The 17,425-nt window shown below is 34.6% G+C and overlaps 2 protein-coding genes and 1 pseudogene across 8 annotated transcripts; 1 reads left to right on the top strand and 2 right to left on the bottom strand.

The window, feature by feature from the left end:
* Positions 1-1,961, bottom strand: part of LOC107691440 (fat storage-inducing transmembrane protein 1-like) — a 2,945-nt pseudogene extending 984 nt beyond the window's left edge.
* A 1,070-nt stretch (positions 1,962-3,031) lies between these two features.
* LOC107691410 (DDB1- and CUL4-associated factor 11-like) lies at positions 3,032-14,976 on the bottom strand. 3 transcript variants are annotated; one of them, XR_001634536.1, is made up of 16 exons: positions 14,644-14,976; positions 13,344-13,530; positions 13,070-13,197; positions 12,828-12,946; positions 12,577-12,641; positions 12,326-12,426; positions 11,554-11,700; positions 11,408-11,462; positions 10,057-10,125; positions 9,740-9,797; positions 9,225-9,410; positions 6,618-6,771; positions 6,353-6,505; positions 6,147-6,253; positions 3,954-4,072; positions 3,032-3,695 (listed from the first exon to the last, which is right to left on the bottom strand). XR_001634536.1 is itself a non-coding variant. In XM_016489985.1 (15 exons), exons 2-15 carry the CDS (start codon positions 13,517-13,519, stop codon positions 4,013-4,015), a joined length of 1,578 nt encoding a protein of 525 aa, XP_016345471.1. In that variant the 5' UTR covers positions 13,520-13,533; positions 14,644-14,976; the 3' UTR covers positions 3,032-4,012. The 3 variants fall into 3 exon arrangements, 2 of the variants coding, with proteins under 2 accessions (XP_016345471.1, XP_016345470.1); XM_016489985.1 differs by having other exon boundaries at positions 3,032-4,072; positions 13,344-13,533; XM_016489984.1 differs by having other exon boundaries at positions 3,032-4,072.
* Positions 14,977-15,548: 572 nt separating this feature from the next.
* LOC107691453 (transcription elongation factor B polypeptide 1-like) lies at positions 15,549-17,188 on the top strand. 5 transcript variants are annotated; one of them, XM_016490047.1, is made up of 4 exons: positions 15,549-15,575; positions 16,348-16,375; positions 16,563-16,706; positions 16,859-17,188. In XM_016490047.1, the coding sequence occupies exons 2-4, from the start codon at positions 16,372-16,374 to the stop codon at positions 17,047-17,049; spliced, it is 339 nt and encodes a 112-aa protein (XP_016345533.1). In that variant the 5' UTR covers positions 15,549-15,575; positions 16,348-16,371; the 3' UTR covers positions 17,050-17,188. The 5 variants fall into 5 exon arrangements, with proteins under 5 accessions (XP_016345533.1, XP_016345531.1, XP_016345532.1 ...); XM_016490045.1 differs by lacking the exon at positions 15,549-15,575 and adding an exon at positions 15,753-15,942 and having other exon boundaries at positions 16,560-16,706; XM_016490046.1 differs by lacking the exon at positions 15,549-15,575 and adding an exon at positions 15,754-15,942.
* Positions 17,189-17,425: the final 237 nt, after the last annotated feature.

The following is a 17,425-nucleotide window of genomic DNA, read 5'->3' as shown; positions in this document are numbered from 1 at the left end:
CACCTACAATCCCTGCCGGTGCGAGACTCGAACCCGCAACCTTTGGTTTACGAGTCCAACTCTCTAACCATTAGGCCACGACTTCCCCCTAATACACAGGTCCAGCCCCAGCATGAATGCAGGAAGACCCTATGAGATCACAACAACCACAATCAATAGCTCATAAAACAAACAAGACAAAGGAAATACAAAATGGTAAAATTAACTTAAATAAATTTATTATAATAAATAACCGAAAATACTGTACATCAATAATAGCAATACACATTTAAATACACACTAAGTTCATTCTCTTCATTATGTAAATGATTTGTGAAGTGTATGGAAAGAGACTGATGTACAGTAGTAATCTTTCAAAACACTCCCATAAATTCATTTACTTGATCAGTATTTTTGTGTGTGTGTGTGTGTGTGTGTGTATATGTGACCCCGGACCACAAAACCAGTCATAAGGGTACATTTTTTGAAATTGAGATTTAATACATCATGGATAGCTGGATAAATAAGCTTTCAATTGATGTATGGTTTGTTAGGATAGGACGATATTTGGCCGAGATGCAACTATTTGAAAATCTGGAATCTGAGGGTGCAAAAAAATCGAAATATTAAGAAAATCGCCTTTAAAGCTGTCTGAATAAAGTCCTTAGCAATGCATATTACTAATCAAAAACTACGTTTTGATATATTTATGGTAGGAAATTTACCAAATATCTTCATGGAACATGATCTTCACTTAATAGCCTAATGATTTTTGGCATAAAAGAAACATTTATAATTTTGACCCATACAATGCATTGTTGGCTATTGCTACAAATATTCCCGTGCTACTTATGACTGGTTTTGTGCTCCAGGGTCACATATGCATTTTGTTACATAATGTGTTATGAACAAACATGAATAAACAATGAATAATATATGTATAAAATGAACATTAAAGGTCCCATGGCATGAAAATTTCACTTTATGAGGTTTTTTAACATTAATATGAGTTCCCCTAGCCTGCCTATGGTCCCCCAGTGGCTAGAAATGGCGATAGGTGTAAACCGAGCCCTGTGTATCCTGCTTTGCCTTTGAGAAAATGAAAGCTCAGATGGCCCAATCTGGAATCTTCCCTTTATGTCGTCATACGGGGAAAGGTTACCTCCCCTTTCTCTGCTTTGCCCGCCCAGAGAATTTGGCCCGCCCATGAGAAAATAAGCTACTACCGTGCGAGGCGAGCGCAATATTTTTTTTTCCTCGAGACATCATGGCTTGCAAACGAGCGAAGCATGGCAGTTGCCCCGCCTCTCTCCTCCTCATTAGCATTTAAAGCTACAGACACAGAAATGGCACGTCCTAAGGAAAGCTCATTGGCTCGTAGTGGCTGAAATTCTGCACCAAGGCTGAATTTCGGGAAAGAGACTTCAGATACAGTACTAGGGACTACTTAGGCCTATATAAAAGCATCCAAAAAGCAGCATGTCATGGGACCTTTAACCGAAATAAATACTAAAAAAATGAGTTTTTTAATTAACATAAATTGAATCTTATTGTAAAGTGTAACTAATAATATTTACAATAATATGTATTTATTAAATAACTAATATATTGTTAGTATGTATACTACACACACACACATAAAAATCAGCTTCACACTCAAAAACTCTAAGGTAATTCTAGAGTTAACTAGAATAAGATCTTGCCTGTACAGGTACTGATTCTTGTTGCCAAATATGCTGTACTTGGGAGACCCAGAGACTCAGAACAGGTCTAAACATCACCAGCACAGAGAGGAGGAAGTGAAAATGCCGTCTGAAGAAGAAATGAGCCAGTAGTCCAGCTGTGAGATCAGTGAAGTGCACCAGAGCCCAGTGCAGAAGCTTGTTGACAGAGTTATGGATCTTATAAAGTATCTCCTTTAGTCCACAAAGATCCATCTTGATTTGCTGAGGGCAGAACTTCCACTGCATGTTCAACAGATCGACTAATTGAGGGAAGGAGAGAAATGAGATTGTTCTAGCATCTGTCAGCAGGGTTATTAGCTTCCCTTTTGTTTTCTCAGCTGAGTTCAACCTGCTGGTTTATGTCACACTTCTCATCATTTACCCTTTCACTCACAGTCCTGACATTTTGCTCCAAACAGCTCCAAACATTCCCATATTATCAGCCTGCTCTCTCTGTGAGTGTGTGTGTGTGTGTGATGTAAAGCAGCACAGCAACATTCCCTTTGTGGTTTCAACTCTATTTAGCATCCGTCTCTGTAGTATGGATTAAAATAAACGTTGGCTTTGGAAAAAAGGTCAAACAAAACAAAACAAAACAAAACAAAAAACTAAACAAAAAGCATGACACTAGACAAAAACACAAAACAAGAAATACAAAACAAGACAAAACAACAAAACATTTTTTTTTTTTTTTTACAAACAGTTAAAACAATTAGTAAAGTAAAATTTACACTATACACTATAAAATTACTAATATAAACAAGTAACTGATAACTACAGTATACTGACTATATGGTTATTATAATAATTGTGCTCATTGTGTTTATTGTACTATTTATTGTTGTTTACAGTACTGTTTAAAAGCTTGGCAGTAAGATTTCTTTTATTGTTTTTTGAAAAAAAGTCTCGTATGCTCGCCCAGTCTGCATTTATTTAATTATAAAAATACAGTAAAAAAATTTTTTTTTTTAAATGAACTGTTTTTTAATATATTTTTACATGTAATTTATTCCTGTGATGCTGAAGCAGAATTTTTAGCACTCCAGTCTTCAGTGTAACATGATCCTTCAGAAATCATTCTAATATGCTGATTTGGAGAAACATTTCATTTCATAATAAGAAAAAGAAAATAACATTATAAATGTCTTCACTGTCACTTCTGATCAGTTTAATCCATCACTGCTGAACAGAAGTATTAATGTCCTTAAAAAAAAGATCTTACTGAGTCATGTATATGTTGAACACATTTTTTTCTTCTTCACGTTAGAAAAGACCATGTTTTCCTCTACTTACTATCATTAGAATATAGCAAATATACAGTACACATATGTCAGTGTGAGTACCTAAATTCTGACCTTGTCTTAAATTGTTTGAAAATAATTTTGAATGCGTGTAGCATTGCATGTAACTAACTGAATTGCTTGCAGCTGACTGAAATATTTGAGATGCGATTTATAGTCCAAACAAACAAAGTTGTGCGCACAAGTATAATTATTCTTGTAAAACAATTTTGTGTGTTCCAAAAAATTCTAAATGCACTTAAATCATACACAAATCGAACCTCTGTGACAACAGAAACATATCTGCACACACACACACACACACACACACACACACACACACGCATAAAGAAACTCACTCCCGTACCTGTAAACCCACAGCTATGTCTCCACACACACACTTTTAACACACATTCAGAGTTTTGACAAAGAAAAGATTTTGTACATATATAAACTACAAAATCAAATCCTGAACATTAATAGCAATAAAATATCTTACAATATTTAGAATTATTCCCAGAATTCGTTGCACTTTTAGAAACATGTCCATTAGGCTGTATTTCATTATGCAAGTATTGCTTTTTTTGGGTAAAGCAACACAGTTACCATACAGTAATTATTCAAGCGAAGCAGTTGTGTTTGTGTCTTTGTTCTTTATATTGGTGAAATTCACTCAAAGTCTTTCACTTAAGCATAAACGGTCATCTCCGAGCTGAAAGAGAGGCGTAAAAGAGAAATCACAGCACGCCCCGTGTCCATTAACTAAATGATCCTTTTACTTTAAACATATTTGTATCATCTTTTTGCGCCGGTAATGTGAAATCAAACAAACACCTGAAGAGCCTGCCTAACACTACATCAATATGATTTCACAAAATTCTCTGCACAAAATTGGTTCTCTTTTCTGATTTGGTTTTTCTTTATTCCTCCTTCATTCCATTCCTGCAATGATGGCACCATTGATGACTACCTCTGACGTCATCAAAAGCGTTTGGTTTTCATGTCCACCATATCCACGTTCATCCTCTCTCAATCTTTGTCCAGAGGGTGGTTCTGCGTGTGTTCCCACAGACGGATGGCACCATCCCACTGAGCAAACGTGACGAGAAGGAAAACAAAAACATACAATGAGTATAAAAAAAAAGCCTCAGTCCTATAAAGGTATAGTATATTTTTTTTTTTTTTGTACATTTCTTGGTCTTAGTCTTGTGTCATATTTAGTCAACCTATACAATTTTTTGTTTAGTGAATTTTTAGTTGGTTAAAAGGGTGTGAGTTTTAGTCTAGTTTTAATCAATGAAATCTTGTGAACGTAAGAAACTTCTACTCATATTTCACTCATACCCCGTAACAGAGCTGGGTAGCAACTGATTACATGAAATCTGAATTATGTAATAGAATTTCAAAAATTAAATACTTGTTATTTGATTAAATTACATTTTAAAATACTTGTAATCAGACTACAGTTACTTCTTTATGGATTACATGATTACATATTATTTACACAATAGGAATAATTTATTAATAATTTATTGATTCTCCCTAATTTCTTTTTTCATCTTTTAAATTTTCCTTTCTGAAATAGCCTGCCGCTTATATACATTCAGAAATTCACACAGAGACCAGTCATTAGTCAGGTGGCTGCATTTGACCACTGGATTTACAAAAATCATTTCAGGTTTAAAAAGTGTTTCAACATTGCATCAACCACTGAAGAAAATGTATTATAATTTTTATTTGAATTATCACTCAGTTGGTTATTTTACCATGTATTAATTTGGAAGGCGTTTGTCTTTCAAACATTAAAATAAACAAATTCACAAATTCCACCACTTTTTTGTCATCCAATCTTCTTTCACCGAATATATTTTTTTTTATTTAAAGTACCCCTGAGATTTTAAAATGAATATTTTAATAATTAAGTATTACATTTGCATGTTCACGGTTCTCTGACATTGGTTATGGTCACATTACATGCAGGTAAACAAATAAAATATTAAATTTTTTTTAGTAAGGGTTTTATTTTGTTTCATTTTCAAATAATTTCTTTTAGTTTAACATTTTTATGATTTAATTAACTATTAGCTTTTCATTAAAGTCATAAACCCCCTGCAGTTCCTTCACAAACCCAGTTTGGGAAACCTTGATGTAATATAATGTTTAATGCACTTCATGTTGTTGATAACAACAAATGGAATATATTTTCTTACTCTTTGTATTTTTATATCAATATGGTACACGATTATCCTATTTAAATCGAGATGGGTCAAAAGTAATCTAAAAGTAGTCTGATTATATTACTAAAAATGTGTAATGTAATGGATTACTTTACTAACTACAGTTTTTGTCATGTCATTTGGAATCAGTAACGGATTACAATTTGTAAGCAATCTACCCAGCTCTGCCGCATTATGGTTATGAATTATGGAATTATTACACTTTCACCTATAAGCACAAATCAAGGAAATGTCCAATCATATACATGGTTTATTTTACCTATCCTATTACTATTACGATTAACCATCTTGTTTCCTGATTTATTATATTAGCCCATCATTAGCCCTACATTATTAAAACTGGTAAACTCAAAAGTTTCTCTCAAAAGCTAAAACTTGGCTAAAATTCCTATCATTAATTCCAAATTATATTCATGTTTTTCTATTAAAACAACAAAAAGACTTTGTATTATGGCCAAGAGTTTGCGTGAGAGCATATCTTAAGCAACCACAATTGCAAACATTATTGTTGAAATACATGTGGATTTATAAATTCAGATTTATAAGGATTTATAAAGATTTAGTTGGAGCAAGCCGCACAAACGTCCATGTGAAGGAACACAAACTGGCTGTATTGTTTTCAGATTATCAGTGCTGTTTTCTTAGACCAGATAGTACACAGTTGCAGGTTTAAGTACAAGATTAAGTAAAACAGAGGGGAAAAATGTATCCTTCTAGGAGAAAAGCTCTGGCAACCGCAAGCACAAAAACTTCTGGAGGTCTACATTTTTCCTGTTTTTTTTGTTGTTGTTAAAAAAAAATAGAGAGATTTTGAATGTAGGGCTTTTATTATCTTTTTTTTTGTCAGCAATGTTGTCAACAAATACTTTTCATCATTGTTTTCATTAACAAAATAAACACTAGTATTAAACAGTGGTTTTACTTACAGAGCTGCTGACCATGTTGTTGTGATAGGGGTGCCAGCTGATGTCCCTCACACATGCGTCATGATTGGACAATTTGGACACAATGGATCCCGTCAACACATCGTAGACTACAAAAAAGATGGGAGGAGGTCAAATATTGCAGATTTGGATAACAATAAAAAGTCACTTTAAAAACAATTTCACACTTGCTATTACTCTCCACTTACTGACGATTTTGCCTGTTGAACAGCCTGTGTAAATAAACTTCTGTCCAGTGCTGAATTCAGGGGAAAAGCGGCAGCGAATGAGCGTGTGCAGAACCCCATGACCCCTGTAGCTCATCACAGAGGTGTCGCCACTCAGCTTATGCCTCTTTAGTGCTGCAGGCCAACAAAATAACAAGTCAAAACAGGCGCTTTGTGTTCATGTATAAAATGAAGCTTGAAAATAAACAAGCAGGTCTATTAAAGTTACTCAAGCACAGTAACGCACCTCTCTGTGGAACCTGCTGCCAGCGGTAGTCCCAGTTCTGTTGTGTGACAGCGAGCCGTGAAGCCGCGAGACCTTCTTTGGGTGAAAACTTCCTCACGTCCCACAGTTTAATGGTCTGATCTTTGGAGTTGCTGATCAAGTACCGAGCGTCGCCCTTCAGAACATACAAATGCTGCTTGAAAAGTGCTTGAAGGGAAGCAACTAAACTGTATAATCACCTTTACCTGGATTTGAACCTACAAATTATGTTAACAGTCTAGCTCTTTAACTTTTTAATTACCTTCAGTTTGTTCACTGTGACATACAATACATGACCAAAAATATGTGGACAACCACGGTTTGCTTTTATGCACCTGAATGTAGCTGGAATGGTCAAACCCAGTAATAGACCTTTATCACACTTCCTATATCCGGTAAGTGAAGCAGTGTATCGCCACTTCCGGTCCCATCACAACACAATCAAAACTAATGGGCGAATGCTCTCTTTCCTTTCTTTCTAAACTTCTCTCGCCGGTGTTACTGCAGCGTACCTGGCTGCTTTGATTCTAAACAACGACATACTGCCTCAGTTTTCACGATTTCCTGACACAACACGAATTGAGGAAAGCATGGATGAGACTGATGGGGTGGGATGAAGGTCCTTCTAAAATATTAAGCGGGAAAACGTTCATGCATAGTATGCAATTCGAAACTGAGGATGTTTAGGGCTCCATCTCATATCTTCATCCTGCTGAACTGTTCCTATTAATATATTTCCCTTCCAAATGTGCATTCTGAGTAAATACATTTATTTCCCAACTAACCTGCTGCAGTCAAGTTCGTCTTCTCATTAACAATGTTTTTCTCTTACTGATTATATTTCATACCTGTTTACATTTTTTTAATGAATTTGACAAAACACACTTACAAAAATGAACCATGGTTTTATTATAGTAAAAATGTAGTACCCATGTTTGTTTGTTTTTTTTCCGCGGACTGATTTCCATTTATATTACCATGGTTGAACTATGGTTAGCAAAACCATGGTTGATTTTCGTAAGAGCAGTATTAAAATAGATGAATGAATGCGCTGAAGTTGCCTTAAAGAAATGTAACAATGTTAAACATTTAGGCTAATTAATCTTAAACAGGATAATGTGTTGACAGCGTGACTTTGAATATTAACTAAGAAATTTGGTATAAATACGTGAATTGACTGTGAAAAATGACAGAATAATGACTAAAATTTAAAACAAATGAATACATTTGTATTCATCATTCATTCATGCACACACTGCAGCATCGCAGTCACTATGAAACGAGCACTGACACAGTGTGGTGAAATCATCACGCATGTTTGGATCGGCTTACGTCGGATTAAAACTACAAGTTCCGTTGAGTTTGGAAAATTCTGTGCACAGTAATCATCAGAATATCTCTTCACCTGTCTCTGAAAATTACGGAATTTGAAATCATCCTGCAGATTTTAACAGCTGTTTATTCAACAGGGTGATTACAGCACATTGAAAAATATACATAACCGGAAGAATCGATACACTGCTTAGACGAGAACTTCCGGTAATCAATTCCGCTGTGATAACGGTCTATTAGAAGAGAGTGTCCACATATTTCTGGCATGTAGTTTGCTTTGTTTCTTGGGTGTATATTTATGAATATTTAATATATATTAAAAATAAAATAATCAATCACATATTTATTAAAAAATTAAAATGTAAATAATTACTTTTCAAATAATATGACATTACAAATAATGTTGTATTATTCATAATAGCAATAATGAGTGCTACTGAAAAGTGTTAATATTTAACCATAAATTGCTTTAAATGTCTGTATTTCTGTAAATACAATTTGAAAAGTGAATTATTAATTTATATACTTTTACACTGAACTACATTTGTAAACATCAATAGTTTCAAATGTTATAGTATTTATTTGTCAGTTTGATTTATTCTTTTACATAAATTGATAAATGATTACTCTATGTAAAGTCCTGTTTAAAGTTTAGGGTCAGTAAAAAAAAAAAGAAGAAAAAAATTAATACTTTTATTCAGCAAGAAGGCATTAAATTGAGAACAGGTGACAGAAAAGAATACAAAAGATGTCTATTACAAATAAATGTTGTTCTTTTTAAAGTTCTATTCATCAAAGAATCCTGAAAAAATGTATCACTGTTTCCATTAAAATATTAAGTAGCACAACTCTTTTCAACATTTATAATAATAAGAAATGTGTCTTTAACGGCAAATCAGCATATTAGAATAATTACTGTAAAAATGAGTTTATAGTACAAATAATTTTTACTGAGTAAAAATTACAATAAATTACATTTATATTATAATTACAATTATATTGTAAAATATTAACATTTAAAATAGCTATTTTAAATAGTAATAATATTACACAATGTTAAAGTTTTTACTGTATTTTTAATTAAATAAAAGCAGCGTTCTTAAACTTATTACAAATTCTTTTTTACTTCTGAATGGACGTGTATATTATACTATGCTCACAATTATCTGGTTTATAATCACATATTATTATGTAAAAGGTTTAAGTGTGTTGTAACTGTATTTATTGTAAGACAGTGTCTTGACAATGATACCATACCTTGCTGTGTATGAAGGTGATTCCATCTCTGTGTCCAGCCAGATGACCCACAGGCTGTGGTCTGTCTTCTCTGAGGGTACGTCTGTCCCATACCTTACACAGAGCATCATCACTGCCTGAGAACAGCAGCTGTGATGAACTGTCTGCAAACGCTACGGCATTCACATCATCCTCGTGAGCGTCGATCTGAAGGATGACGAGATAAACAACCGAATTCACATGAGTCATGCTACAGAGGCTTAAAGTCACAGGATGGCTGAGAAGTATAACAGGTTGACAGTAGAGTTAACAGATATTGATCCAATAAAAGGTAGCATGCACCATTAATTCAACATTTACTGTATTTAGAAGTGCAGCAGATGAAAACTGACCAAACATCTTTGGGTTACTGATAAAGGGGTATTTGTGACGTTTTCTCTTCCACTAGCCTCTAAATAAATATTAAGGAATTTTGTCCCTGGATTAAGAGTGCAAACTTATGCCCTTCTATTACTTTACAAATTTGTGAATCATACCTTTAGAGTTCTCTTGTTTTGTTCCCGATCAAACACATACAGGCAGCCATCGTTTGCTCTATTTGAAGAGACAAAAAGGATCTCAGTAAGAATAAAGGAACACTTTAGGTTTCTATGTATGGTAGGTGCAATCAAATAAAATATAAAATAAAATAAAATAAAATAAAATAAAATAAAATACCAATAGTGGAAATCAGAAAAGCAAAACAAATTTGAACATGTTTAAAAAAAAAAAATCCAGATTTAAAAACTAATAATGAGTTATTAAAGGATCGCTTTCTGGGGTTAGTTTTCTTAGACCATAGTATGTTACTAACCCGCCTAAAATTTCTTTTCCATCTGTGGATGCTGCCAGTGAGAAAACACAGAACCTCCTTTCATCAGGACTGGAAGAAGAACAGACACCTGTCAGCATCAGGAACCTTAAACACTAACAACTACAGTCATTTCTATGGCGATTACGTTCAATATACTTCACAGGCTATACTAAAACATAATTAAATATAAATCTTTAAACATCTAAACTAGGGCTGCACGATTAATCGCATGCGATATTTAACGCGCATCTTATCAGTAAAGCCGATTCTGTAATCAGCGGTAAATCTCTATCACCTGCGTGCTTTCACATCGAGCAGCATTAACTACACAGAGCCGTTGTTCACTGACGAGCTGCGCTAAACCACGTTCATAATCGCGCGATTTTTTGCGAGATGCGCGTTAAATATCGCATGCGATTAATCGTGCAGCCCTAATCTAAACTCATTTCCATTCACACAGCTCTACATTCCTTGGGGATGAACAGAGCAAAACTAAACCTCTAAAAGCATAATATTACAGTTTATTATCACAGGATGGTCACTAAATGTTTTGCAATGCAGCGAAGACGTCAACAATGGTCTTGTGAATTTAATGGAAGAGGCAGAAAGCATATCTGAAGGTGTTATGGCACTTTAATTATAATTTCAATAAAGGCGGGCGTACACAGTGCGATTCTTATTCATTCATAAAGCTGAACGGCAAATTTGGCACATTCGGAATAACAAATAAAAAATAGAACTGTATAATTAAACTAAAATGATTATAGAATATGGTTTTTGTCATCTTCTGATTGGTCAACTTCAGATGGATCGCCAAATCGTCTCGTTCAACCGCACATATGCCACGAATTTAAACCGACAGTATCCGATTTTTTTTTGACATGTTTGAAAATTATCGGGAGGACGGGAGGTGCTCGTAACGTCTCGGATTGGCCCGTAATTCTTCTCACACGGTACGAGCCGCGACCATACGAGCATCTGTGATCTGCGACAGCAAAAATCGCACCGTGTACGCCCGCCTTAAGAGGGGTTACTGTTCTTACATATTATGAGAACAAACATATGATTATATATGAAAATTAAAAAAAAGAAGCGAACTAATTAGTATATAATTAAGAATTGTTCCTAAAATATAAAAAGCAACCACAATTGGTTATTACTTTGAAAACAAACTTCCTTCAGATTACACTTTGCCATCGTGTTCAGTTTTGGTTAGCTCACAGTCACATGATGGCTGTAGTAATGAATGATTATGGAAATCTGTTCTACTGTCTGTCATCCACATGAAGAGGAAGCGTACAGGTGATTACCTGAGGTTTAATGCTAAAATGTACTATGAGGAAACACTAACTTGAGGTCCAGAGCGGTGTGTGTTTCATTGTCCCCATCTACACTGCACACATGGACTAAAGAGAGGGAGCACAGACAGATATGCATTACTGGAATAAATGACAGTAGTGACAACAAAGCAGTTTAAGTGACCTGGCCCTGTCTTACTGTAGTCAGACCAACTGGAGTACAGCACACAACGTGCATCAGGGGTGAAACACACATCCAGAATGCTCCAGCCCACGTCTCTGGCCTTCACTGTCTTCTTTAGAGTAAAACGGCCCCTGCTAGTGTCATATAACCTGATATTCTGATCTATAAAAACAAAGACAGAAAAAGGAGAGTGTAAGATACTGTTTGCGCTACACAGTTCAATGATTTTCCGCATATTTGATTTTGAAATAAGTCTTTTATGCTCATGTAGTCTGTTTTTATTTGATCAAAATACAGTAATAATGTGAATTATTATTTCTATTTAAAATGACAGTTTTCTTTTTTAATATTTGTAAAATGTCATTTATTTTTGTGAAGGCAATGCTGATTCAGAAATCATTCTAACAAGCTAATTTGGTGCTCAAGACACATTTCTTTGTTTTTTATCAATGTTGAAAACAGCTGTTGCATAATATTTTTGTAACAACCACAAGCAATTTTTCATTTGAAATAGAAAGCTTTGTAACATTATAAATGTCTTTAGTGTCACTTTATCAGTCTGATGCATTTTTTGCATTTCTTACAAAAAATTACAAATAAACCTTACTGACCTCAAACTTTCGAACAGTAGTTTATGTGCTTAAATTAAAGATTGAAACAATTACAATGTTGGACTTTTGTAGAACTTTGTTATGCATTTGAACATATCTGAGACATGACTAACATTTGGAAACTACTAAAAATAGAAAATAAATACTAATGACAAAGTCTTGAATTACAGTTTCACCTTGGCATGCAGAGAGGAACATGTTTCCTTCATCACTGTAGACTCCACAAAAGACTTTCTGCTGATAGGTGTCCTTGTATACCACATGATTGGGCAGGAAACTATGAGGAAATTAATATGATTTATTATACATATGCAAAAATCTCTCTGTCAAATATGTGACATATGTGCCTCTGTATCTGTGAGTATGTAGTATTTAAAGGTTTCAAATATACATTATTATTGTAGCATAGCATTTATGTTGCTCTTACTGTGAACGGATTCGGCTGCACTCTCCATGAGAGAAACTCGACCCACGACATCGTCCATGTTCCCTCTTCAGAAAGAAATATACAGTTAAATTATAGAAAGTTGCACATTTGTGAACTCTACTCTACTCTATTTGGCTGTATAAAGATTTCCTGATCTCTTAATTACAAATCAGAAGAGCTGCAAAGTAAAACAGCTGAGCTGCTCATTCAGACTCACTGTATTGTTACTATATATGCCCTGCTCATCTTACCTCTGCTAGCATATGTGTGAAACTGTGTCTGCCCTTTAGGCCTGAGGAAGCAGTGGCAAGCAGGATTTGAGTGCGGATCTCACTGTGGTCAATTTCCTGTGTGTCTGGTTGGGCATCGACTGAGTGAGAAAAAATAAGGCATAGTAAATAACCACAGAATTGTGTTTAATTAAGTGGTATTTATGGCACCATTGCTCAAGTTTATAGACCGAAACTGATGCCATACAGTCCATAATTCTCACCTGGAGGGTCATATCGATGTCCTAGCCGCCCATCCCAGGCCCCATCGCTGTCCTCATCTGAGTCTGAATATGACTGCACGAGCTGTAGGCCCGTCGCTCCACTTCCATGGACCAGGCGGACCTGGCCCCTATAATAGAGAAAAGGGAAGAACACTTTTCAATACCCATATGACAAAAGAGGAAGCGGCAGAGTTCCAAAACATGTTTAAAATGCAGCCCAGACAAAGGCATCGGCAAATAAATGTTTTGTAGATTATGCATATACTGTAATTACCTTCGCAGTAGGTACGCCAGAACTTGTGCCAAATCAACGTCCTCTTCAGATCCTGACTGCCTCTCGGCCTGTGTGCGACCCGTCTGATTGGAATTCTGGTTGGGTTCTGGTTCTGACTGGTCTGGGTTGCTGCCAGAGCCCTGACCGGACATCCCAGAACTGGACTGAGAGCCCATAGACTGATTGTCTGCCAAATCATTTATTCAGAAATTAGCAATACAAGCAATCACATTCGTGTCATTCTAAAAAAGCAAGATATATTATAAATAATGCTAACATTTCTTTAAAGACATTGAACACCATCTATTAGTAATTAGGTCAAAAATATGACAAACACCCAAATAATATACCTGTGATGACACAACTGAATATTCAGCAGCCATTTCTCCAGTTTTCAGTGTCCTATGATCTTTCAAAAATATCCTTATCTTGTTTTGACTTCTTATTATCAATATTAAAAATGGCTGTGATGTCAAATATTTTGTGTAAACTAAAACATTTTTTCAGGATACTTTGGTGACTAGAAAGTTTTAAAAAGCAGAATTTATTTGAAATAGAAATCTTTTGTAACATTATAAATGTCTTTATTGCGAATTTATGGCAATATTGCCAACTTTTGATCAATTTAATGCATTGCTGAATAGAAACATGAATTTATAAAAAAAAAAAAGATTTACACATTTTCACTACAGGACTTTATTAAGGCTTTTTGTGCATTTTAACATGTTTGAGAAATACTAAGCAGATAAAAGTATTATTATTACTTTAAAGAGCAAGGTATAAACAATTCTAGGTTAATATTAAAGACATTTGACTCCAGTTTTAGTAATACAGTAAATAATAGGACATACACCCAAATAATAAGAAATACACTTCTCTGATCATAAATCTGTGATGGACATGTCAGAATGCATAAATGTGTATTACGCCCAAATTAACGCTGATGTAGTGCATTAATTGTGTGGTATGTCAGTGTTATAAACATCCCAATGTTTGCTTGTCTTGAGAAATTATGATGTTAATATGGTGATTTAAATTAATGCCGACATACAGCTGACAAAAGGCTGTGATGTAACTGACAGACGAGCGTGCTAAAATGACATTATATAATTAAAAAGAGCAAATGTCATGAAACGAACACTTCTTATAATAGTTTCATATTTTCAAACTAAGAGTTTAAAATAGCAAAACACATAAATCCTAATTATTACGTTAAACACACAGCCAAAACAACCCTTTGTTTATATGCTAGCGCTCACGCTAGCAGGCTGTAAGCGACCTACAAAAGAGAGACACCTACCAGTTAAATGGTAACAGCGCTTTGACAGCTCTTTTGCTCCGTTGGCTTCTTCCTGCAGACTTCGGCAAATAACCACAAAACAGTGTTATCAAAAATTAAGCTTGTAAACGTGGGAGTTCAGTATGCTAAAAGCTTCCGAGTAGGTTTTAAGATTCTCCAGCTTCGTGACGCGCCATGTTGTTTACGGTCTCGAGACTCGCCTTCCTCTGGTTACGTGACACACAGACGCTCTGCCACAGAGCAAACACAAATCAAATAGAAACAGGCATTTACATAATTGAACATAGGACAATGACGCCGTTTATGTTGAAAATATTTATTTTCTGGCCACAAACCTTTAACATTATACTGCTGTGACGTCATTGCAGTTTATGTATCATAAAATTATTATTGTTATTATTATTATTATTAGTAGTAGTATTAGTATTAGTATTATTATTAATTTATTACAAAAAACAAACGAACAAGTAAGTAAGTAAATTAGATGACAGTCCTGTAACCTGGGTTGACATCATCTTTTGGCAACCAGAAAAACTTAAATTCAAGGTGGCAGTGCAAATCTGCAAATCTACGTATGAAAAAAATAATCTTACTTACCCCCATACTCAGTGCAAAAATAAATAAATAAATACATTTTGCGTGCAACTATTCGTACTTCTTCACCTGTTCTACACTTAATAGTATTTCATTACCAACAAAGTGTAAACATGATGCAAATGAGAGCTTAATTTTGCAGAGTTGTCAGCAAATAAAGATGTAAGAGTTTGAAAGAGTGGTCGAAATTCTGTAATCAAGTAATAGTATGATAGGAGAAACCATATCTAAATTGTTTATAACATTATATTTATAGAAATCATATAAGTTTCTCATTCTGTTTCTAACAGGGACAATTTGCACCATCTGCTGGACAGTTTTGTTATAGGCTACTAGATGTACGTATAATTAACAACATCCTATAATGTAAATATCTGTTTTATTTGGATATTATTGTTGTTTTTATATAAAGGTTTATGTATATTTAATACTTTGTGTTTTTTAAATTGTCTTCGCGTTATAGAGTTCCTCAACATACATACATACATACATAGCCTACTAATTAAATCGCCAATCAGTGTGTGTTTGCACTTTTCTGAGCTTCTTCAACCTTGGTGTGTAATGTAAAAATGAAAAGTGTTGGTTGGATGTTAGATACATATCTATAGCGGGGACATTTAATTATGAACCACATTTTTGAACCGGAAGTACTCAGTTGTACTGTCTGTGTTCCTCAAGAAACTTGTTTTGTTGTTTTAATTCGCGGTAAGTGTGACAGTTGTACATTTATTATCCACAATATAGATTTGATTATATGATTAATAGATATACTTAGAGAAGATAAGACAATGTGATTTATCGATTTCAAAATTATGTGTGTCAAATCTGTCATTTACTGTTGTGATCGTGACAGTGTGCTTTTATGAGACGGTTTATATAAAAATGAGAACAAGTATGTAAATACCAAGTACAGTAAAAGATAATAAACACAAAACGAGTCTTAAATAGTTTTTGTTAACTGTTTGCCTCTCGAGTCAGTCTGTCATTATTATTTCACAGTTTTGTGGGAGTTTGTTTCGTTCTAAGCTTTCTTACTATTTCGCAATAATTTATCTTTTTTTCTGTGCAATACACTACCATAAGCCTGATGTTTTGTTCTTTTGTTTGCAGGAGTAATACAGCACCTGTGAAACAATGGGTTTGTATTGGACTTTTATTTATTTGGAAATAGGAAATGTCTCAACCAGATGCTTTTAATGATTTCAACCTAATAACTTCGCTATTCATCCTTATTCCTAGTAAATGTACTCGTATGCATGTGTCTGTTTAGCTTCCATTGCATGTTTCTTTTTTCCCTTAAGTGTCCAAATAACATTTTCAAGTAGATGTTGAAGACAGGACTTATGGTGGTTGTGAAGGCCCTGATGCCATGTATGTAAAGCTGATCTCTTCAGATGGCCGTGAGTTTATTGTGAAGAGAGAGCATGCTTTAACCTCTGGCACCATCAAGGCTATGCTGAGTGGGCCTGGTGAGTATGAAACATGGTCAAAGTCTAGCTGTTATGAAACGGCATTTGTTTATTGTGAAATTCTTCCATCAATCATTTGCTTTCAAAAACATTTTAGCGATATCTGACCAGTAAGAGGAAGCGCTAACTAACATTTGCATGTTTTCTTTTAGGTCAGTTCGCTGAAAATGAAACCAATGAGGTGAACTTCCGGGAGATCCCGTCTCATGTTCTCTCCAAAGTTTGCATGTATTTTACCTATAAAGTGCGCTACACTAACAGCTCGACAGAAATCCCAGAATTCCCCATTGCTCCTGAGATTGCCCTGGAATTGCTTATGGCTGCGAACTTTCTAGACTGTTAGAGAGGAATGGAGAATGTGTTATACTGTGACCGACTAACTTGCCATTTGTTTGCCATCATATATGTTCTTATGATTTATGAGTGTGTATTTATGAATGTTTTGCTTTTTTTTTTTTTTTTGGTATGTTTTAATTTGAAATGGCTAGAAAATATGTGTTTTAAATGTCTTACAATCATTTTGTATTTGAAAAAAAAAATGGATGAACCAAATATATCATTGTCACACTTCTATGTCTTTGTTTTTGACTGGTTTAATATTTACAGCACAGAGAATAAACAAAATGGCTTGCATTTCTCGCAAGACACAAGTGAACACAAACTGAAGGAAAGCTCTACGTATTTTCAAAACACTGAAGAAAGGAGAATTGAGAGTAGTG

Source organism: Sinocyclocheilus anshuiensis, unplaced genomic scaffold (genome assembly GCF_001515605.1).
Source record: "Sinocyclocheilus anshuiensis isolate Anshui unplaced genomic scaffold, SAMN03320099.WGS_v1.1 scaffold106, whole genome shotgun sequence".
NCBI classification, from domain to species: domain Eukaryota; kingdom Metazoa; phylum Chordata; class Actinopteri; order Cypriniformes; family Cyprinidae; genus Sinocyclocheilus; species Sinocyclocheilus anshuiensis.
Note: the sequence above shows the minus strand (reverse complement) of the source record. Positions and strands in the feature narration are given on the sequence as shown.

Coding starts and splice junctions, on each gene's coding strand:
- LOC107691410 (XM_016489985.1), bottom strand. CDS start 13,519: ATGGGCTCTCAGTCCAGTTCTGGGATGTCCGGTCAGGGCTCTGGCAGC. Junction 12,642..12,827: donor TCACACATATGCTAGCAGAG/GTAAGATGAGCA, acceptor TTCTTTCTGAAG/AGGGAACATGGACGATGTCG. Junction 9,798..10,056: donor GGAAAAGAAATTTTAGGCGG/GTTAGTAACATA, acceptor CTCTTCAAATAG/AGCAAACGATGGCTGCCTGT.
- LOC107691453 (XM_016490045.1), top strand. Junction 16,707..16,858: donor GGCTATGCTGAGTGGGCCTG/GTGAGTATGAAA, acceptor GTTTTCTTTTAG/GTCAGTTCGCTGAAAATGAA.